The 24213-nt window shown below is 42.5% G+C and overlaps 1 protein-coding gene across 1 annotated transcript; it reads left to right on the plus strand.

Annotated features, from left to right (window-relative positions):
- The first annotated feature begins 770 nt into the window (after positions 1-770).
- On the plus strand, positions 771-13737 carry ZSCAN31 (zinc finger and SCAN domain containing 31). The gene is made up of 4 exons (XM_058554989.1): positions 771-824; positions 9351-9811; positions 10662-10812; positions 11578-13737. The coding sequence occupies exons 2-4, from the start codon at positions 9434-9436 to the stop codon at positions 12351-12353; spliced, it is 1305 nt and encodes a 434-aa protein (XP_058410972.1). The 5' UTR covers positions 771-824; positions 9351-9433; the 3' UTR covers positions 12354-13737.
- Positions 13738-24213: the final 10476 nt, after the last annotated feature.

Below are 24213 nucleotides of genomic sequence, written 5' to 3' on the forward strand. Positions count from 1 at the left end.
AATTCTCTGGATGGCCAAAGTGTCTCACTCCATCCCTGCTTTTATTCTTTTATTCTATATCCTGGAAATTCCTTTCTCTCGCTCCTTTCCCCTTGTACACCTGCAAACTCCTTTTGCTTCCTGTTCTGCTCCACTCCTTTCCTCTTTCTTCTGTGCCACTAATTTGGCCTAGTACATACATTTATTTTCTAAATACACTGCATTATACTATGTTCCAGGGACTATCCTAATCGATTTACAAACATTTATTTTACATTTCGTTTCGCATGCAGATCAGCTTTACGTAGTTACTTGTTTACATGCCCGTGTCTCCTTCTAGACTCTGAGATTCCAGAAGACAGAGGTTGAGAGTAAAAAACCACCACCCATAACAACAAAACCTTTGTGTTCTCACCCCCACAACCACCATTTCCCTTTGTGGTGTCAACGAGACCAGAGGAAGGGGACAAACTCAGGAAGGAATCAGTGATCAGTTATTAGAACTGGACTAACCATGAAGTCCCTTCTGTCCCTAACGTTTTGCGTTTCTATGACCGTCTGACTCCCAGATGCCGGGAGCCACTCCGCATAGAAAATCCTCGCTAGGGAACCGCCTTGCACCCAGTCGGGCTGGATTTCTCGCTCCGAGCTCTGTAATGACGTGGTCACCAAGTCGCAGCAACCTCCGTAGCTCCTAGAGAGTACAAGAAAGCTCCTAGAAGAGAAAGAGTTGCTCGGCTCCGGCGACTGGACAGAGAGGCTGACGCACTTCCGGCCTTTGTGGTTTGTCGGTTGCCCGGGGACTGCCGCTCCGCCTAGAGCTGGAGCTTCCCCGGACCCCGAAGGTGAGTCTCGGGCCCCTCGTCCCGACCCGCCCGCCTCCCAGAAGATTTCAGGTCCCTGTTTTGGAGTAGGCGGGAGGGGACGTATGCGCAGGCGTGGCCCCCGACCCCCCTCTCGCCGTCGCCTAGATCCATTCACTGGCCTGAAGCCCCAGTGGAGTAGGAGGGGGTCCTGCCCCTGGCCCTGCAGGGGTCGTGGGAGAGACCCCTGGAAGGGGCGGAGCTTTGTGGCAGGACCAGAGGAGTGGAGGTGAGGGAGGGCCGTCCGACTGCGGGTCTGTCACTCTGTCAAAGCCAGACTCCCTGTATTCTCATCACCTTTATTCAACAAGTGTTAACATTAAGCATCTACTTTTTCTTTAAATATTTCAAAGTAAATTACAAGCATCGTGACTTGTCACCCATAAATAGTTACATATGTGCATCTCTAAAAATTAAGGACATTTTACATATACAAATCATAACTACAATATCATTAACACACCCAACTAAATGTAGGAGCATTCCTTAATATCACCTAACACCTAGTTCATATTAAAATTTCCCCTGTTGTCCTACAAATGTTTTTTGCCATTGGTTTGCACCAAGATCCAATTAAAGACGGTTCATTGTATGTAGTTAGAGAGAAACTCTCCAGGAGTTTCTTTTAGTTGTTCCTCTATTTCTTTGTCACTGTAATCAGTTATTTTTTGGGATTTATTTTACAACACAGGTGTTTTATGATTTTCATTATCTCTCTGTTGCTGTTGCTAATATGCTGAAGCTAATAAGAAAAATGCTCTTTTATGCTCTTTCCGCCATGTTTTTAGTTCAGTTAAGGAAGATGAGGACACAGTATCGAATTCTGCAGTTGTATCACTCTTATCACGTATTTGCTGCCTGACACATAATAGACACTTAATGAATATTTGTGAAGTGAATTCCTTGGTGGGTTACAGGTAATGCAGAGAAACTGAATATTGAATTTAGGATGAGCTCTCCTACTTCCTCCAGGAGTATACCTTGTACACACACCTCCAAGATGATGGCTCTTATTTCATCCTATTGTAAGTCTATCCCCATGAGCTATAACCTTCTGTGTATACCCAGCTCTTAGCACAGCTCCATAAATATCTGTCGAGAGACTGAAGCACTTTTACAAAGGATGGTTAAGCTGTTTTGTCTTTTAATTGTGTGTATTTTTCAAAGTTAAATTAATTTGAAGAATACAGTAATATTATACCTAAGTGGAAATCTTTCTGGATCCAGTGCAATAGCCCAAACCCCTAGTCTTCTTTCAACTCTTGTCTTTTCTGCTTCCATTCTTGCCTCCAACTTCATTTCCTCGGGTCATTCACCATCCAGTAGCAGAGCTTCTTAAAACATAAATCCAGTCTGGTCATTTCCCTTCATAAAAGTCTTCAGTGGCTTTCCATTGCCTGTAGCATAAAACCCAAACTCCTATGCCCTACATGATCTGGCTTGTCTTACCAGCCTAATTTTTTGCCACTCTCCTCTCACTTGGCTGTAGCCACTCCAGCCTCCTTTCATTTCTTTGACCACACCATGCCCTGCCTCAGGGCCTTTGAACAGTCTCCAGTGCTCTTTCTGTCCCCCACCTCTACTCTGCGTGGTTCACTCCTTTTCACTCTTAAGGGCTCAGCTTAAATGTTACCTCACCTCCCACCACCCTATCTTAATAGGTTCTCCATTTACTTGATAACTCAGTGCCTGGTTTGTTTTCCTGTAGTACTTACCACAACTGGTAATTATTTTATTTGCCTTCTTACTTACTTTTGTTGTTGTTGCTGTTATTTTTGGTTAGTTTTCCCTATTAGAATGTAAGCTCCAGCAAAACAGGGACTTTTCTGTCTTTTTCACCATTGTGTCTCTAGTGCCTAGCAAAGTGCCTGGTATGTTGTATGTGCTCAATGAAAATTTATTGATTAAAATGGGTGAATAAATGGCAACAACATCTATTCTGTAACACAGCCAGGAACCAGGACATCAGAAGAAATCAAATAGGAAAACTTTGAGGGGTTGGCACCAAATTTATCCACTATATTTTAAAAATACCAGAGTCTTAAACAAGTAGCAGAATTCCATTTCTTGTGATTGTAGGACTGAAGTCCCTGGTAGGACTGAGGTCCCCCTTTCCTTGCTGGCTGCCAACTGGGGGACTGGCTTCAGCTTCCAGAGGCCGCCTGCATTCCTTTACATGTGGCTCCCTCCACTGGCAAGCCAGCAATTGTGCATCAAATCCTTTTCATGCTTCAAATCTCTGACTTCCTCTTCTGCTACCAGGCAGAGAAAACTCTCTGCTTCTAAAGGGGTTATGTTAGTAGGTTAGGCCCACCCAGAGATCTCCCTATCATAAGGTCAACTAATTAGTAACCTTAATTACATCTTCGTTACAGCTTTTGGCGCGTAAACTAACAATCATAAGAGTAACACTAGAGGACAGATATCATGGGTCAGTCTTACCTATTACAGTACCACTAATTTATTTATTCGGCAGTTGATGGACATTTGGGTTGTTTCTGGTTTGGAGCTATTATGAATGATGTTGCTCTGAACATGCCTGTATTTTTAGCTTGTAATGGACATAAGCACTCATTTCTTTGGGGTATATATCCAGGAGTTGAATTACTGGATCATGGGGTACACATATGTTCAGCTTGTCAAAGAATGATGAGACCGTCACTCAGTATCTGAAATGAAAAGACAAAGCTGAAGAGGTATGCTGCCTAGGAACAGTCCTGAACAGAAGGGATTGCTGATCTTATATAGGGGTTTGGGAAGCATGGAGTGCAGTGATTGCTGGATCTTTATGGGGTTGAGTGGGGTGACATCATCCGTGGAAGCGTGGTTTCACAGGACAAACTGTTGTTGATTAGTTGGCACTCAGAGCTGTGCTTATTGGAATGAGTCATTCTGATTGGCTGATTTGCAAAAGCTATGGGTTGTCACTAATTGATTAACTTGCAAAAACATGTTTTCTGTGTGACTGAACAGCCCAGTTCTGGGCTACTTGATATCATAGCGACAGAACAATCAGTCTTTTCCTAGGAGTGAGGGAACTTTTTTTATTCTCAAGCTTTAAGAGAGAGTTCTAAAGAATTTTCCAAAGTGGTTGTACCCGTTAAACTATCCGCATTAATACATGAGAGTTCCATTTGAAACTCCATATCTTTGCTGATTTACCCTTAAATTATAAGATGTGTGTTTACTTTTAGAATTTTTTTAGTGAGGTCTGTCGTTCAGTATTTCTCTTCTCCTCACAACAAGGCCCTTACTACACTCTTAACATTTTACTGAACATCCACCACATCTTGTTATTATACATTAGAATTTTCAGTCTCATATCCCTTCCCATTTGTGTAGTAAAAGATTCTCATGTAAAAAATGTAATAAACATTATCCATTGAAACATTCCATGTCATCCCTGCCCCCAACCACTCATTTTCCATCCCCAGAGATAAGTAATGTTGTTTGATATCCAAATTAGAGAAGATATATATATTCTTTTTTCCTTTATCCTGCAGCTAATAGCATCTTATTCACACTGGTTCTTCACTTGCTTTTTTCACTTAAATATATCTTAACAGTCCTTTCAAGTCTGTGCATAAAGAGCTTCTTCATTTTTTTAAACTGCATTGTAGTCCAATATATGGATTACTATAATCATGCGTTGCTTAATGCTGGGGATACTTTCTAAGAAATGCGTCGTCAGGCGATTTTGTCGTTGTGTGAACATCATAGAGTGTACTTACACAAACCTACATGGTATAGCTTGCTACACACCTAGGCTACATGGTACTAATCTTATGGGATCATCATCGTATATACAGTTCAGCGTTGACCAAAACGTTGTTTTGTGGAGCATGACTGTAATTTATTTAACCAGTCCCATATTGGTGGACATTTAGGTTGTTTCCACCCTTTTGCTGTCACAAAGAGTGACACAGTAAATAACCTTTTATGTACACATAAGTAAATATATTACATTATAGGGTTTTTTTTTGCCATAATCATTTAAATTTATTGTCATATTTTGTTAGTTCTTGGGCTTATGTTCTTTCTTCTAGCTCACACCTTATTTCTGAGTTCACTTTTTTTAGCTGAACTACATCCTTTACTTTTTTAGCAGGGGTCTGTGGGTGGTAAATGACTTTATTTTGCTCTATTTACTTATATTTGGCTGGGGGTAAATTCTGTGTTGACAGTCATTTCCCCCACTCTGCATTCTGGACTCCATTTTTGTTTATGAGCAGTCTGCTGTTTCGTTTGTCGGTAATCTGTCTCTTTTCCTCTGGTAGCTTTTAAGATTGTCCCTTTATCCTCAGTAGGGACAGGTTCACTATATTATATCTAGGTGTGCACTCTTGATCTGAGAAGTCATGCCTTCATTTCTGGAAAATTCATAATTTTTTTCTGATCAACTATTATTTCTCAGCCATTCACTAGATTCTCATCTTCTGAATCTCCTATTATGTTAATGTTATAGTCTCTTAATATAGGTCCTTTCTTCTTAACTGCTCTTTTATATTTTTTATCTTTTGCTGCATTCAGAGTGAAGTCTTCAGTATTGTCTTAAAAATCACTTATTCTTCAACTGTGTCTATTCTGTTGTTTATCCTCTAGTGCCTTTTAAATGTCACAAGTTTTTTTTTTAATTCTATAATTTCTAATTAGTTCTTTTTTTATATCTACCTGATGTTGCATTTTTGCCTATTTTGGTTTCATTATCTCTTATATTTCTCGAAATCACTTATTTTAAAAATTCCTTGCACTATAAAATAAAGTTCATCTCAGGTGAATTTCTACTCTGATTGTTGATTGTTTTTCTTAGGGTTAGAGTTCTTCATGTGTTTTGCAATTCAGTTTGTAGATTTATTTGGCATGGGAAGCATTCTGTTTAGATTTCTCTCTCTTCTTCATTCAGCGTTATATCTAAGACCCTTTCTGGGTCTTACAACCAGTGCTTGAATGTTGCTGCCCCAAGGAGTTATTAGGATGGCCAGATCTAGTATGGGGCCAGCAGCTTCTGGGCTGAGTTACTGCAGATGAGGTTGGTCCTGTCTCTTGGCTCCTGGACCAGTAGCTTCTGATAAAGTCATAGCCCAAGTCAGCAGCCTACAGTCTTTTTGTCTGCCCCCTTTCCGTGAGTGTGGAAGTCCACTGAAGCCGCTGGCATCAGCAAGTGAGCCTGGTTCCCTACAGTCTGAGACGGACCGCCTTGAGTCTCTTTAATCTCCCAGGAGTTGAATTCTAAGCTGTCCCTCTGACTGCTTCTAGACCGTTAGTTCACAGCTTCTATTCCACTGGCTAGTCTGTGTTTCTATTTCTGGTCCACTGAGATTTTTATCTTGTATTTGTGGCTGGCCATGTCTTTCTCTTTGTCTCTTTTTATGTATCATCTCCCGATGCCTAATGTTGGGAGTGAATTGGTAATTAAAAGCATAAACTGGCTGTGCCATGTTGCCCTGGAAATCTGAATCCAATCTTCAATGTGTTGCTTTTGAGCTGCTGTTGGGATGTTCAGGTGGATGCCCCTCATGGGATCTAGAGGTGAGCTTCAGCACATATCTGGAAGGCCACCACTGGTCATGGTATGCCCTGGCCTTTCTTGAATATTTCTTCCAGAATTTTCAACTGTCTACTGAGTATTGGCCTATGAATTAAATGTTTTATTTTGTTGGGCCTACTACTTCTATAAAAAGAGGATATTTCGCTTATTAATACTGCTTTGTTAATAATACCTGGTAATTAATATTTATTTAGAAATTGCTATGGACCAGGGTACTGTGCTAATGTTTTTATATGCATTACCTTATATAATCATCACAACAGCCCCATGAGAGGGATGCTATGGTCAGTCCCATTTTAGAGAGGCCACATGATTTGAACATTATTTGCTCTGCTGTAGTGTTTCTCTAAAGGTGATTTTAAAGAACTCATTCCATCAGATGTATATCAATTACTTGCTCCTTGCTAGGAAATCAGATGACAGCAAATTGTACAAAATTGAATAAATCAGGGCATATAATTGAATAAATAAGGTAAAGAAAACACTGAAGAAGGATTCATCCAAAATTCTGTGGCAAGTCCAGACATGTAAGTCTTTTAGGCATTTTGTTATAAGAGGTGTCTGGGATCTGTAGCAGGTTGGGGCATGGTTGAGAGAGGAGACAGTAAGACCTGAGAGGACTGGCTGGGAACACAGGGTAGCGCATACAGATCTTGGGAGCAGGGGTGGCATGGGGGAGAGGAAAAAGAGGGCATTTTCCCTTCTTCCTTTCCTTGTCCTTGCGAGGGCTTGATGAAATAAAAAGGGAGAGAGAAAGGGAGAGTTCATTTATTTATCCAGAGAACATCTATGGAGCCCTGACAGTGGGCCAGCACCACACTAGTGATAAAGTGGCACAAGATCAGGAGATAAATCCTAAGTCACCAACTGTGGGGAGAACAACACAGCAGATGGAGAGGCTGCCCCTCTCCATCTTTGGGTATGTGAGGGATTGCCTGTGGTGCTCAAGTTAAAAAAAAAACGATCTCCATGGTTTCTCAGTAATATTAACCCATATTTGCAGAACAGTTTTTGCCTGTAAACCTAACCCCATGAGAAGTCACATTTTTAATAATTATGGAATCTAATGCAAATTCATAGTTAGAAATTCAGACTTAACGGTCTTTCTGGACTGACCACTTAATAAAGCTGATCCAGATGCTTCAGTAAGGTGTAAAAAACAATACAGTTGGCCCTGGACACTGACAAAGAATAAGTCCCGCAATCTTTGTAACTCTCCATATTCTCAACATTGTAACATAATTTTATGTAAATACTGTGCTAAAGTCTGTATCTCTACCACTGTAAATACCATCAAGGCAAGGACCATGTCTGTTTCCTCTCATTGTCTTGACCTAAGTGCCTACACTATGCCAGGCATCTGGTAGGCACACAGTATTTGAATGAATGGAATAAATACATTTTCCCTCAATAAAGTATAACTGAAAAACTTCGAAATTCTCTCAGACCTTAACAATTCTATAACATAGGGCTAAAGTCATATATAAAACTTAAATTCCACCACTAAAGTAAACATTATATCAGTGTAACCACCATTAAGACTCCCAACTTAAATTGCCACAACCCTACAACGTATTCTTACCATTTCCGTCCTGAATCTTATTCAGTATTCCTTTAAAATACAGATCTAACACTACGACAATGAAATAAAAACCTTGATGCCCCTTGGTTTTCCATATGTAATATAGCCTACACATCTTAGCCTAGAGTTCAAGGCTGTTTTCTATTCCAGCACAATGCATCTTTCCAACCTCATCTCTTTTCACACATTTTCTGTCCACACTCTATACTCTATAGTTCAGCCACCAGGACCCCCTGCCTGTCTTAGAGCCACTATGCAGTGTAACCTTAAATACTTGTGGTCATGTTATTTGCTTGGCCTATGCTATTAAATCCCCTCCACTGCCCTTTCTCTGCCTGACAAATTCTTGTTCATTAGTTTTGGCCTAATTCAAATGTACTTGCTTCTAAGCCACATTGTTTCACTGCTCCATAGTCAGACTTATTTTTTTCCTACTCTTTACTCCCAGGATATTTGGTTGAAGCCTCTATTATAGCCCTCATCATTTGATATTATAGCTAGCTTTATGTGTCCTTCTCTTCACTTAAAGCTACCATATATTGATTGTCTACCAAGCTTTTAAATCACTACTATTTATTGTTCATTTATTTTCTTGGAATAAGTACTTTATTTCAAATGGTACAAAAATCAGAAAAAGTACAGAGGGTATTCCATGAAAAGTAAATTTCTCTTCCTCTCTTGTTCTGCAGTTACCTAGTTCCCTCCCCAGAGGCTACCCTTCTATATCAGTTTTTCATTGCTATAATAATGTGGTATAACAACCACAAAACTTCAGTGGCATACAGCAGTAAACATTTATTTAGCACATGAATCTGTGGGTTCAGCTGATCTGGGCAGGGCTTACTTCTATATCTGCGGTCAGCTTTGGGTCCGCCAAGCAACCCTGCAGATCTCGGCTAGGCTCACTCACGTCTGGGAGTTGGCTGGCTGTTAGCTGACCTAGGATAGTCCATCTGCCCCACTGGGGTGATCTGGCTCTGTCCTACATGTCTCTTATCATCTGAAAGTCAGCAGATTCTCCTCCTAGCAATTGTAGAGGGCAAGGGCAAGCAGGCTCAATCATAAAAGTACTTTTCAAGCCTCTTGCTTGTATCACACTTGCTAGTATCACATTGGCCAAATCAAGTCACATGATTGAGATCAGAATCACAGTGGGAGGGCACTGCAGAGTACATGGCAACAGGAAGGGTAAAGAATTGGGGCCGTTAATGTATTCTGCCCTACCCTTTTTTCCAGTTTCTAAACATATAGTGTAAGTAAAATCCTATATATACTTTTAATTGACATCAATGATAGTGTAATATTCATCGTTTCTATACTTTGCTTTTTTTCCCACTACTTCGAATATTTCCATTAATAAGTACTGTTTTGTCATCAGGTGTATCCTTCTAAAGATTAAATCGGGGATTCTTAAATCAATTACCCTTCACCCCAAGCTGGAGTGAGCCTTCTAAATTAATAATGGCTTCAGAAGAACAGGATGGATTTAAGATTGTGAAGGTGGAGGAAGACCCTACCTGGGACCAAGAAACCTACCTTCAAGAGAATTGCTTTTCTGGCCAGGAGGCCTCCCGCCAACTTTTTAGGCACTTTTGTTACCAAGAGACTCCTGGTCCCCGAGAAGCGCTGAGCCGGCTCCGGCAACTCTGTCATCAGTGGCTGAGGCCAGACACCCACACCAAGGAGCAAATCCTGGAGCTCCTGGTGCTGGAGCAGTTTCTGACCATCCTGCCTGAGGAGCTCCAGACCTGGGTGCAGGAGCATCATCCCAAGAGTGGGGAGGAGGCAGTAGCTGTGGTTGAAGATCTGGAGCGAGAGCTTAGTGAACCAGAGAACCAGGTGAGAGAAGGAAGACGGGCTCTTAGACCCTGAATACTAAATGAAGGGTGACGTTTGGTGACCCAGGTTGGTTGTCTATCGCCACATGTATTAGTTCTCTGTTGCTACGTAACAAATTACCCTGAAGTCTTAATGGCTTAAACAAACAAACGTTATCTCACAGTTTCTGTGAGTCAGGATTTGGGGAGCTACTTAGGAGGATATCTCATGAGGTTGCAGTGAAGATGTCAGCCAAGATTGTAGTCATCTGAAGATCTAACTGAGGCTGGTAGATCCACTTCCAAGATGGCTCCCTCCCATGGTTGTTGGTTGGGGGGCCTCAGTTCCTCACTGGCTGTTGGCAGGAGGTCTTAGTTCTTTGCCATGTGGGTTTCTGCCTAGGGCTCATTGAGTGTCCTCACAACCTGTCAGCTGGCTTCCCCCAGAGAGAGAAAGAGAGAAAGATGAAGCCACAATGCTTTTTATGACTTAGTCTCAGAAGTTTTATACCATCACTTCTGCCACACATTCTATTCAGTAGAAATGAGCCATTAGGTACAGCTCACACTCAAGGGGAGGGGAATTAGGCTCCACTCTTTAAAGGAAGGAGTGTCAGAGAACTTGTGAACATATTTTAAATCACCATACCACGTAGGGCCACTGTTGTTCTTCCCCTTCTGCTCTTGGGTGGAATTAAAACTCTGGGCCTTCCCCTGTCTCATTTCTCTACAAAATGTTTCATATGGTTTAATATAATCTCTTTCACTGGGCTCTAGTCCTTCTTCTATATAGTCCCACTATAAGTGGACTTATAGTCCACTGGGCTATAAGTCCTTCTCTAATGAACCCAAATCTACCTATGTGCCTTCAGGCCCCAGACTATGAACATGGACATTCTGAAGTGCTCTCAGGGGATGTGGTGAATCTGAAGTCCAAGCAGGAATCAACAGCCATCCGGCTTCAGTCCATGGTGACCCAGCTCAAATGTGAATCTTTTGGTCCTTACCAGTTTGGAGAACCAGGTAAGGACTTTGATGGGTCCATTCAAAGATCTCCGGTGGCTCTGTACAGGGTAACACTTAAAACTGTGGACTGTCAGGGGCAAGTTGCCTGGGATGGAATTTAAACACTGCTACTTAGTAGCTCTGTGACATTGGGCAGGTCAGATAACCTCCCTGAGGTGGCCGACCTGGTGGCATAGTGGTTAAGTTAGCACCCTCTGCTTCAGCAACCTGGGGTTTTACAGGTTTGGATTCCAGGCACAGACCTACACACCACTCATCAGGCCATCCTGTGGCAGCGTCCCACATACAAAAAATAGAGGAATATTGGCAACAGATGTTAGCTCAGGGCCAATCTTCCTCACCAAAAAAATAAAAATTAAAAAGAAAATAACCTCCCTGTCCCTTCAGTTTATGCATCTGTGAAATGGGGATAATCATAGTACCTCAGTCATAGAGTCATTTAAAGATTTAATAAGTTAACATATGTTAAAACACTTAGAACAGTGCCTGCTTTGTAGGAAGCACTCTGTAGTCCCTGCTTGCATACATCTTCTCTGGGAGCCTCGCCTTCTCGGGGTGACCCCCTCAGCCATTTCAGCAGTGCTGATGACCGCTTCCTCTGCTGGCCTCAGTATCCCCATGTAGCCCCTCTTTACATTACACTGCCAGTTTTGCATTCCTAAAGGATGTGTGTTAGATATGAATCTTCCTATTCCCCATCCCATGCCTGTACTCTTTCATAAAGGAAAGAGATGACATGGTCTGGTCCATTTATTATTTCAGATGGTGAAACTGTACCTGAAAACCAGGCATTGGCATCGAAGCAAGAAGTCTTAAAAGAAATGGAACATTTTGGGAATAGCAGACTCCAAAGAGATGTTCCTCTAGAATCTAAGTGTAGAGAAACTTGTAAACGGGACAGCAGGGTAGAAAAGCAGAGGGGACACCCCACTGGAGAGAGACGTCACAGGTGCAATGAATGTGGGAAAAGCTTTACTCAGAGTTCAGTCCTCATTCAGCACCAGAGAATCCACACTGGGGAGAAGCCATACGAATGTGAAGAATGTGGGAAGACCTTCAGCCAGAGGTCAGGCCTAATTGAACATCAGCGGAGCCACACAGGAGAGAAACCCTATCAATGTAAGGAGTGTGGGAAAGCCTTCAGTGCCAGCAATGGCCTCATTAGACACAGAAGAATCCACACGGGGGAGAAACCATATGAATGTGAAGAGTGTGGAAAAGCCTTCCGCCTGAGCTCATACCTTGTGCAGCATCAGAGGATTCACACTGGAGAGAAGCGCTATCGGTGTAATGAGTGTGGTAAAGCCTTCAGTCAGAACGCAGGGCTTTTCCAGCATCTCCGAATCCACACTGGTGAGAAACCCTATCAGTGCAGTCAGTGCAGTAAAAGCTTCAGTAGGCGAACACTCCTTATAAAACATCAGAGAAGCCACACTGGAGAGAGACCATATGAGTGTGATGAGTGTGGGAAAGCCTTCAGTCACCATTGCAACCTCATTAGGCATTTCAGAATCCATATTGTTGCCAAACTGGACTAATTCCATGGACTGCCAGGCCCCTAAATGGGGCCATCTTGGAAAGTAAGATTTTCAAGTGACTTATGTGTTCTTATCAAATATGTTTTGCTTTGGAATGAGTAGCTTGTCTGCAGACCAGATGCTGGTGTCTCCTAGGTGGATGACTGTTAGTGTGGGCAGTTGCCAGGCAGCCTCCTTCTCCCCTCTCCCTTGGTTCATTTCTAATGATTTCCGTTAAAGGGACCAAATCTTACCTGGAAATAAATTGGTACGGACGGGCTGTTCTTGAGTAATACTGAATATTGAACAACTGTAAAAGACTAGTATCTGTGTATACTTTTTTAAGATTGGGTAAGTTCAAATGATATTCAGAGGTGAGTCTTTTTCTTTTCCTGTAAGTTACATTTTAAACACATTTAAGGTTTGGGGAGTAAGAATCATTCCCATAGGAAACATTGCCATGGTCTCCCCTAGGAATGTGATGGATGGTCTCTTTGGTGCTTTCAGCAGAAGGGGTGGCATACTCATTAACTAAGCAGCATTATCCATAGTGTGAAACCTATAATCTTGATTTAGAAATCTATGTCCCATTTGATCTCTAATTGCAGGTCATTACCATATTTAAGGTTCCCATTTTTGTTATAAATAATGAATAAGAGGACAGGACACTTTAAAATCTTTACAATGTACCTCTTTTATTCATAGTCTTTTCTGTCAGCATTCCCCTGCCACTGCCTTTCGGAGGTTATCAGCAACTCTGAAGGCCGCTGCAAGCAGCGTCATTGAGGCTCTATAAAGAAAAAGAGCCTGCAGCCTCAGGCAGCTTGCTGCTTAACTGGGGAGACCAGCATGCTCAGGCTGTTTACTGTCAGAGTTAAATACAAGCTTTGGCACCAGGCTGTCTAGGTTCAAATCCTGCCTCTCCATCTGTGAGCTGTGTGACTTTGGGCAGCTCATTTGAATGCCCCTATGCTATGGTCTCCCCATCTATAAAACGGGATAACAGTACCCTTCTCCTAGGGTACATAAGATTAAATTAATACAAACTTCTAAAGCACTTAAAACATAGCTCTTAATAAACATGCACTATGCTTTACATAAGAAATAATACCATCTAATGAATGTAGGTGGAATTATAAGTATCATGTTAGAACTAAATAGGATATTAAATGCCTCTGCTGATATTCCAATATACTTTGCTCCACAGTCAAAATCTGAATCAGAATTTCAAAAGGGAGGAAATAAAAGTTCAGCTTAAAGTTTACTGTGCTAAACGTTTGTCTTTGAAGTTTATAAAAAAAAGTTAAAGAAGTATACATTTGTGTATGTATATGTATGTGTATATATATTTGGTTTTCCTTATAGCTTAGGGACCATAACAAAAAATAACTTTAAAATTCCTTGACTATTTCATTTGTGAATAGAACAATTAGCTAAATTCAGATTATCTAGATGTTTATCTAGATTATCTAATGTTTATCAAATTTTAGAGTATCTACAAATCACCTGGGATCTTGTTAAAATACAGATCTAATTCAAAAGGTCAGAGTGGAGCCAAGGAATCTGCATTTTTAGTAAGCTCCCAGTGATGCTGCTGCTGCTGCTTCATGGAACCCACTCTGAGTATCAGCCCTCAGACAGCCTTGAGTATTGATATTGTCCTTCAGATATGCTAGAGGTGCCAAGCAAATCAGTTTCCTTCCCATCCTTCTTCTTCCTGCAACCTCTGCATCAGCATGTGGTCCCTGAAACTGTCCCCCCCACAGGGGCCCACTGCTTGCCCCGCCTTAAGAGGACTGAGAGGCCCCTGAAGTGCAGTGGGCAGGTGGGGTGAGGTGGGTTTGGGAAACAAGGCAGTGTCCTCTGCTCTGGCACAGGCAAATTCAGCCAAATCTTCACACAGGAAGTCTAAGCAGTACCTACAAGTGTTTGCTTCAGGAAGAAGCTGCTGCTACAGTTTCTGTTCTTCCTCCCCCCTCCTCCATACATGAGCTCTCAGGGTGAAGGGAAAGCTGTTGCATGTTTAGGAGCACACTGCAGACCTGCCAGCCCTCACTGCCCGTCCTCCCTTGGGCTCTCTGAGCATCTCAGGCTTGGTCCTTCTGGGACTCCAACTCCAGTGCTCAGACAGCCCCTTACTCTCTCACCTACTCAGAAAGGCAAAGAAAAGCTCACAGAGGAGAAAGCAGCCACCAAACAGAGGCCAAAGGGGTAAAGGTAGAGCAAAGAATGGCAGATAATCTGTTGGCCTCTCACCCAATGGGTGAGAGAGAGGAGGAGAGAGACAGGAAGAAGAAAGAGCCTGATAGGCAAGCCTGCAGTAAAGAGAAAATTGAAGGGATAAACATTTGATAAACATTTGGGGATGTTTTGCTTTTTTTCAGATTCTGTTTCACTGATCTGGTCCACCATGTTGGAAGGTGATAAAGTGATTTGGAAACAGAAGAAAGTGGAGCAGGATAAAGGAGGAGTGAGGTTTCATTATATAGAGTGGTCAGGGGAGGCTTCATTAGGAGGAGGCATTTGAGCTAAGATTTGGAGGAGGTCAGGGAGTCAGTTGAAGGCTGTCTGGGAGGAGGACATTTAGGAAGAGGGATCAGCCAGGGCGAAGGCCCTAAAGTATGGGATAAAAATATCTTTCCCATTGGGTTTGTCACATGATCCCCACAATAACCCTAGAAGAGGAAGGCATAGGTATCTTCCATTCACGTTTATAGTTGAGTAAACTGAGCGTGGTGAAATGAAGTGACCACTCCACATCGAATGCCTGTGAGATGGCAAAGGTTTGTATTCGAGACTGACTGATTCCCCTTCTGGCGCTCTTTCCTGCTAAGTGCCTGGGAACTTTGTTTTCCTACCTGGAAAATTATTCTTTTCTTCCTCATCTAGAAAACATAGATGATGCTACACAAATAGGTGTCAGAGTAATTATTTGACACTAGCTGTGTCCTGAAAGCATTGGGGAGGGGGGGGTGGGCAGCTAACCTGTTGGAACACGAGGAACAAATGGATAGATTCCTGGAGGGTCGGGTAATGTTTATGGTTGGGTGTGAGGCTGGGGAGTGAGGGTGGCGCGGTGCAGGGAGTGCAGGCAGCCAAAGCCTGATGGGACTGAAGGGCTGGGAAAGTGGAGGGGGAGGAGAATGGGAAGAAGAGTCAAGTTTGCAACTTGGTAGCACAGCGCAGCTGTTGTTAGTTACTATCTAGCTGTGTGACTGTGGACAAGTTACTTCACCTCCCTGTGCCCTTGTAGAGAGACCTGAAGGCCAGGTGGGTAAGTAGAGATCTCAAGAGGTTGCCTAGGCAATACAGGTGAGCCCTTCTTCTCTAGGTTTCTTGGTGCTCCTCTGATCACAAAACGAAATCCATTTGTGGGGCAAGTGGGGGGTGGGGTGGGGCTAGGAATTAGAAGGGAAGAGCCAGGCACACGTCCAACGGGGAGGTCCCAGGACTTTTGGGCAGGGGGCAAGGGAGAGAGTCTTCTACTTAACCTCTTTGCCCTGGATGAGCCCAAAGCGAGGAAATCAACGAGATGAGAGAGCTTCCGAGCCTCGTAGAAAGGCAGCGGAAGTGTCCGCGCGCGGCAGAGGGGGCAGTGGTCCGTGATGCCACGTTTGCCCAGGTACCAGAGTCCTTGGGCCGAGCTTGGTCCCGCCCAGGGTGAGTCCCCGGACGAGCGGGGCGGGGCGAGGGCAGCGGCATCCGCCGGATGCGCTACGAACCAAGGCGGGATAAATGCCGGCGTTTCAGGAATAAATACAATACTACGACTACTACTACTAGATTCTGTAGCGCTAAATACAATACTACGACGACTACTACTACTTCTGTAGCGCTTACCAGGATCCTGGCACTGTTCTAATGGCTTAACAGGTATTTAATCGTCAAACATGATCTAAACATGATTATCAACTCCATGGGAAGGGGAAACACTGAGGCACAAAGAGGTTAAGTCACTCGCCCAAGGTCACACAGCTTGTAGGTGTTAGAGGCACACTCTGTGCTCTTGCCCCTTTCAGATAAGAAGCTACAGAGTATTGCGTCAGAGCTGTCAGGCTGCACTGGATGCCTTTTAACTGCTGCCCTAGTTAGAACTGAGAGCACAGTTAGTTTAGCGATTCTCTTGATAGACATTGAGGTTGAGTCCTGTTTTTCACTACATGTTAGGAACAACACTGCAGTGACAGGTCTTGTACTTGCCTCCCTGACCACAAGTGTTAAGTGCAGGACCACGGCATATGTACATTTCTTAAAAGTTTTTTATTACAGAGAGTTTAAAACATTAACAAAAGGTGAAAGAATAGTATAATGAACCCTTACATATCCATCCGCCTTCAACATTAGCAACTCATGACCAGTCTCGTTTCATGTATATCCGCGTCCACTTCCTCCCTTCCCTTGTTATTTTGAAGCAAATCCCAGCTGTATTATTTTACTTGTAAATATTCCAGTATGTATCTCTAACAAAGACTCTTTTAGAAACATAGCCATAATACTTTTATCACCTAAAAGTTTAATATTCTCTATGTTATTACATATCCAGTGTTTACATTCCAATTCTTATAAATGTCTTAATTTTTTTACATTTGTTTGAATCAGGATCCCCATGATGTCTACAAAATGTGGCTGATAGGTCTTATCTTTTTTTGTGTGTGTGTGTGAGGAAGACTGGCCCTGAACTAACATCCATTGCCAATCCTCCTCTTTTTGCTGGGGAAGATTAGCTCTAAGCTAACATCTGTGCCCATCTTCCTCTATTTTGTATATGGGATGCCACGGTAGCATGGCTTGATTGATGAGTGGTGTGTCCGTCTGCGCCTGGGATTCCAACCTGCGAACCCCGGGCCACCAAAGCAGAGTGCTCGAACTTAACCACTATGCCACCAGGCCGGCCCCAGTCTTGTCTCTTTTAATTAGATATCTCCTCCATTTCTTTTTTCCCCATTGCACTGTATTTGTTGGGGCATGGTCAGGTGGGGGGTTGTTAATCCTGTAGTTGCCCAAAGTCTGCATTTTGATGAATGCCTCCCTGTATTGTAATTTAACATCTTTCGCTGTCTCTGTATTTCCTGGGAATTGGTAGTTCAATCTAGAGGCTTGAACATAATCAGCCTTTTTGGCAAGACCACTTCATCATGGTGTTGTTTTCCTTCATCAGGAAGGAATGTCTGGTTTCTTTTTGTGATGTTAGCAGCCATTGATGAATAGTACTCTATCCATTAATTCCTAATGAGTGGCAAAATTGTGATATTCTAATTACATCATTCATTCTTTATTCACTAGAAGAACACATTTATTAAAAGAAACTTTTTCTTGTCACTATTTAGTTACCGAGTGGTTTGGTTCACATGGAAAAGGCAAGATAAATGCTGGATTGTTTCCTTTTGTTTACCAGTTTTCAAAATACTTAGTTGGTTCCCTAGCATTCTCCAGTGGTGGCCAATCCAATTTTTTTAAGTAAGAGTGATTATGAGCTCAGGGATGTAAATATACTTGAAGTGTTTCAATCCATTGCTGTCATTATCTTGACTGATGCTCAAATTTTCCCATCTTCAGGTGGGAAGCTCTTCAAGTTAGCTCCTGTGTCCTTCTGACATGAGACCTTCATAGTCAGGAGCTTCCTTGCTTTACGGTGTGACAAGATGTTTCAGGCTCATGTCATATATTTCCTGTGTCAGACCTGGATTCAGCCACATCTCCAAGCAGCCTTGATTTCTTCTAGGGGAAGTACAATTTCAAGACCACAAATTGGGTGCTAGGGGAGGCTTATTTCTCAGCTGGTCATTGTTTCTAAGCCTTTTCAGTAGAAAGACCTAGGTTGTATATATATATTGATACTTCCAATTCAAATTCAGAACTGTAGGGTACAGTCATGTGTCGCTTAATGACAGGGATACATGCTGAGAAATGTGTTGTTAGCTGATTTCGTCATTGTGCGGACATCACAGACTGTACTTACGCAAACCTAGATGATATAACCTAATGCACACCTAGGCTCTATGGTACTAATCTTATGAGACCACCATTGTATATGCTATCTGTCACTGACTGAAACATTGTTATGCTGTGCATGACTGTATTTACTTCCCTCTTACTCTTGTTCTCCTCTTGTATTAGTTATTGCTGTGTAACAAATTACCTCAAAACTTAGTTTGAAACAACACACATTACCTCATAACTTAGTTTGAAACAACACACATTACCTCATAGTTTCCATGTGTTGGGAATCCAGGTATGGATCAGCTGAGTCTTCTGCTTCGGAGTCTCTCAAGACTGACATTGAGGGTATTATGCAAAGTGAAATAAGTCAGAGAGAGAAGGTCAAATACTATATGATTTCCTTCATTAAGCAGTAAATAATAACAACAATAAACAAACACATAGAGACAGAGATTGGATTGGTGGTTACCAGAGGGGAAGGGGAGAGGGAGGAGGGCAAAAGGGATAATTTGGCACATGTGCGTGGTGATGGGTTGTAATTAGTATTTGGGTGGTGAACATGATGTAATCTATGCAGAAATAGAAGTATAATGATGTACACCTGAAATTTATACAATGTTATAAACCAATGTTACTGCAATAAACAAAAAATTAAAAAAAAAAAAAGACTGAAATCAAGGTCGGGCTGGTGTCTCATCTGAAGGCTTGACTAGGGAAGTATCTGCTTCCAAGTTCACATGGTTGTTGACAGAGTTTAGTTCCTTGAGGGTTCTTGGATTGAGGGCCTCAATTATTTGCTGGCTGTTAGCAAGAGGGCACCCTCAGTTCCTTGTCATGTCATGTTCCTTGTGAACATGACAGCTTGCTTCATCAAACTCCCCTAGGGAGAACATCTGCTAGCAAGCAGAAGTCATAATTTTTTGTAACCTATTCACAGAAGTGACATTTCCTCAACATTGCCATGTTCTATTGGTTAGAAGCAAGTTATTTAAAGAGAGGGGATTATATACAGCCTTGAATACTGGGAAGTGGGATCATTGGAGGACATCTTAGAGGCTGCCTACCATACTTTTCTCCTGTGTCAAGAATCCCAGTTCTCAAGGACAGTGGGGATGATAGAATTAAAATATCACATCATATGTGCATTGAAAATTTTAATACTATAGTGCCTCAAAATTGGCTGTGCCAATTTACATTCCCATATCCCATATCCTTGCCAATATTTATGTTATCAACTTCCAAATAGTTGCCAATCTGTTACGTATGTAATGGTATCTTGGTTTTATTTTTAATCTCTGAATACTAATGAAATCATGTATCTTTTCATATGTTTATTGGCCATTTGCTTTTCCTCCTTTGTGAATTCCTTATTCATATCCTTTGTTCAGTTTTCCTTTGGGCTTTTTAACTTTTCCTTATTGGTGGGTAGAAATTCTTTATATTCTGGATATTAATCCCTTCTCCTATGTGTGTGTGTGCACATATGTATTTTTATACATACACAACTAGGACTACTTCTGAAGATAAGATGCTGAATGGGAGTCTTCCTGAATCCCAGACTCCAGGCAGAGTGAACCTGCTACTAAATTATTGAAGCTCAGACCAGCTGGAGAACCAAGAGAAGTCTCAGTTGTGGCCATGCCAGTTCTCTCTGGAACAGAAAAGGGCTACACAAGTCAAGGTGGGAAAAACAGCTTCACTTGGAATCACGAATTCAGCCTTCCAGGAAAGAGTCCTTCACACCAGGAAATCTGTAGACAGCACTTCAGGCACTTCTGCTACCAGGATTCCCTACCAGGATTCCCTTGGCCTGAGTGACTCTGAGCCATCTCTGGGAAATCCGCCATTGGAGGCTGCAGCCAGAGTACCACAATAAGGAGCAGATCCTGGAGCACTTCCTGACTGTCGTGCCCGAGGAGCTCCAGGCCTCGGTGAGAGAACATCACCCAGACAGTGGAGAGGAGGCTGTGACCTTTGGGGAGAGTAGAAGAGAAAGACTGCTGGATCAAGAGCAGGTGGGCAGGTGGAAGGCTGGGAGGTAGAAAGCCAGAACGAAGGGCAATAACACGTTGGTGGTGGGTGGGGGAGCGCTTCTGAGAAACTCTACCTCCACTGGGCTCAGCTGAAGTAATCAATCATTTTTTGGAGTTTTCTTTTCAACTTTCTAATATCACCCCTGCAGCCCTTGAATGTTCGAGTAAAACACTGATTCCTTCTTCCCAGCCCCGTGTCTCACAAGTCTCTTCTCAAAGGATTTAACCCCAATTCCCATAATAATTTCTAAAGAAACCCTCTGATTCAGATTCCAGCCCATCACCATAAAAGGGACATAATCTTGAAGGAAGAATCACCCCTGAGAGCATTGTGGGCATCCTCAGTCATCCAGCTGCAGCCCATAAAGACCTAGGTCAAATGTGAACCTCAAAACCATGTGCCATTCCAAAGACATGTGAGGAACAGAATTTCTTCCGAGACACAGGATAGAAAGCACTGCCAACTAGAGACATATAGGGGATCCTTGGGCCCATTTTTATTAATTTCCCCTTTCATCAAAACCCTGCCTTATCTATCTTCTCACACCACTTCACGGCTACAAAATATTTATTAGTTGAAGAAATGAATGAAGATATGTGGGCAGAACTAATATCTACCCATTCCTTCAGGAGACAAAGAATTTATTCTTGTGTTTGGCCGCTTCTTCTCTTTTCTCGTGTTTTCATCGTCAGGAGTCACTTTTCAGAGTTTTGCCCTATCATTTGAGTGGCCTGTGTTTAGTTTAACCATTACAGACTGGAGAGAATTGACTATAGCCTTCATCATGAAAGAGTGTGGATGTGACCTTTTTAGAATGCTGCACAGTAGCTTAAGGACATCCTTGCATCAGGATGTAAATGTGTATATGTCATTACATAGCTACTGTGCACAATTCTAAACACAACATAGGGCCATACTAAGAACACTGTGTACTTCTCAGCAAGGGTCTCCCAGGTTAAGTGTGGCTTTTCTTGTCTTAGGCTCACTCTCTCTGTCTGCACTATAGGCACCTCCTTAAAGGGAAGGAGCAAGATATGCAACACAAGCACTAAAGAAAAAAACATTAAAGGACTCTTCCTGGTGGCTGTTTCTTCCCATGCACTGGGGATGAGAGAATAATCAGGGCCTACTCTGTTTGAAGAATCTCCTTTGCTAATTACAGCTTCCTCGCTCACATCTGCCTAATTTTGTTACTGACTCAGGAGACCTCTAGGGAGCCATGTTGGTATTCATATGTTTTCAAGGGAAGAAAGTGGAATATTTAGGAAGACCTCTGGTGAGCACACCACATCTAGATTTTGGACAACTTTGGCAACATCCCTTAGGGATTCTAGGTGATTGGGGAACCCACAGCTATAGCAGCTTCTGGGAGCTCAGATCATCAGAAGGCCAACTCCACAAGGTGACCAATCCAGCTTGGAACCCTGACCTCTCACAGCACCCTAGCCTTGAAACCTACATCTTCATCACTGTGTAACACAGCACCTGGGCTCTATTGTACCTCTTCACCTTGCCTGCTCCTGCTCTCTGAATTTTCTTTTCTGATCTTTTCCCTGATCTACCTCTGCTTTATATGTCCACACCTTACATCTCCCAGTCCTCTGGCTCTAGAAGAAAAACATGAGCTGCCTAATATCTCACCCCTAGCCCTTGTGCCTGGTCGACAAATCCCAGATCTCTTCTGCATATTCTTACCACTTAGCAAACTTGTTTTAGTTCCACACTTGCTGATCTGCACCTTAAAGCCCAAATTATCATAAATGCCTCCATTCTACATGGTTTTCCCTTGACTCCGTTCCTTTACCTCAAGTGAGATTATTATACATCATTTTACTTTCCTTTCAACCAACTAGCTCCCTTCCCTGATTCTTGGGGCTTCCTTAAGGTCAGAATGCAGAGAAAAAGAATCATCTGCAAACCATATCCATATTTTTTAATTCCTTTTTGTCCCCACCATAGACTAAACATTTATTTGTTTGAGGCAATTTGTGACTTTCTGGTTTCAGTTCAGTGACTATTTTCCTGGCATCTGTGATAAAGGGAATTATTTAATGTGTCTCATTTAAGCATGGATATCCAGATAACAATTAGCAGTCAACAAGACAATTGTGAGTGATTCCTAAATTTAAAAATTTAGATTTTATACATACATGTCAGAGTTTAGGGATCAAAAAGTCAATTTTCTTTGTTAACTCCACAGCCTTAAACAAAGCCTGAAAGTAAAGTGTTAAAAAACAAAATTCAACTGAGTAAATTTGAAGATCTAATTGGTTTTATTAAACAATTCGTGAATCTGGCAGCGTCTCATCTCGCAACTAGAGGGGTGCTCCAAGGGGTTGTACAAAATGGAAGGTTTTTTATGGGAAGGAGGGTGGGGCAAGAAAGTTATTTGCAAAAGAAAAGAAAGGATTATTTCAGGCCACGACATCTCTTTAGGGGGAAGGGAACAGGAGTCTTCATCATGCAGATTACCTCTTCTTTCTTTGGGGGATGGATTACCTCTTTGGTGTTGGCCAGAAAATTCCAGACTGGTCAATTAAGATTACAGTTCTAGGAAAGGTTGAAACTACTATTGGGTTAGATATTAATTCTAGGTTTGGTATCATGGGCTTTAGCACAAGAGATGCCATTTGGGGCCTGTGCTTTTCTCTTTAACAAAGGGGTTCTGTCAGGATCCGGAGTGGCTCCCCGTGATTCAGTGTTTGGCTTCAGCAGAATATTTTCTGTCCTCTTTTATCACAAGCTCCCTACTGCCTGCTTCTAGTTCACACTTCTAGTCATTAGACTAGAAGAACACAAGCATGTGTATACTGGGTCACACCCATGGTCCTTCCAGGCTGATGCTTTATCTTTGACAAAAGAATTAAAGTTCTTGTCCTCTTTCTCACTCTCAAAAATGTCTACAATTCCCTTAGTAACTCCATACAGCTTGCTCATGAGTCAAGTTATTAAATCCCTTTACAACTGACTGAGTTTGTAGGACTACCAGCGGCTGTGTAGTCTATCCTCTGTGCCCCACTCTTCACCTCCTTGGCTGCTTTGGTCAAGCTTCTCTGGATGTCCTCCAGTTCATCTGATTAACTTGCCCCATTCTTTACTTCCTTGCAGTCTTCCTTCATCACGCCATCCCATGTCTCTAACAGGCTCATCATCTCCTCCTTCAGCCTTTTTTACTTGCCACAACTACTGGTTGCTACTGCTTGGCATCTCTCCTGACACGTCAGACTATTGGTCGCACCCCTGTTCACAGCCTAGGTTTTACCCTACAGCATTCTCCTTTCCGCTCTTTAAAAATGCCAAATTCTGTTCAGTAAGTCACTTTCCCTTGGCTACCAAGTCCCAAGGCCATGGCGATATCCTCTTGTTATCTTCATGATGGTTGATCTCTAGCCCTTCTATAGGTGTGTCCTTCCTGCTTGAACAATTAGCAAATCTAATTTGCCAGGACCCAGTCTCCTGTCAGTGGCATATGGTAGTGATATTTTGTAGGCATTTACCCGTGCTCAAGCATACTACACTTTTATTTTACTTGATTCATTCTGTCTTCCCTAGGATGGGGAAGGACTGACAAATTTCTTTTGCATTTCAGGTAAAGAATCCAAGACTGGTGGGCCGGCTGGCGGCGCAGCGGTTAAGTGCGTGCTCGGCTTCCGCGGCCTGGGGTTCTCAGGTTGGTATCCCAGACAGTCACGCCCAGGGCTAGTCTTCCTCACCAAAAAAAAAAAAAAAAAAAGAATCCAAGACTGGAAACACGGAGACTAAATGCAAGCGAGAGAAGTTGGCCTTAGAGCAGGAAACACTTGAAGTGAAACCTAAAACAATTCTATGCGGATCTCGAATAAAAGTTTCTGAGAGCCCCAAATGCTACAGAAGCAGTGAATGTAGCTTAGCAAAGGAGTGGAACAAA

This window comes from Diceros bicornis, chromosome 14 (assembly GCF_020826845.1).
Source record: "Diceros bicornis minor isolate mBicDic1 chromosome 14, mDicBic1.mat.cur, whole genome shotgun sequence".
NCBI lineage: Eukaryota > Metazoa > Chordata > Mammalia > Perissodactyla > Rhinocerotidae > Diceros > Diceros bicornis.

Excerpts from the sequence above, each read along its gene's own strand:
- ZSCAN31 (XM_058554989.1), top strand. The coding sequence starts at position 9,434 with ATGGCTTCAGAAGAACAGGATGGATTTAAGATTGTGAAGGTGGAGGAA. Across the intron at positions 9,812-10,661 it reads TTAGTGAACCAGAGAACCAG|GCCCCAGACTATGAACATGG; the intron begins GTGAGAGAAGGA and ends ATGTGCCTTCAG. Across the intron at positions 10,813-11,577 it reads TTACCAGTTTGGAGAACCAG|ATGGTGAAACTGTACCTGAA; the intron begins GTAAGGACTTTG and ends TTATTATTTCAG.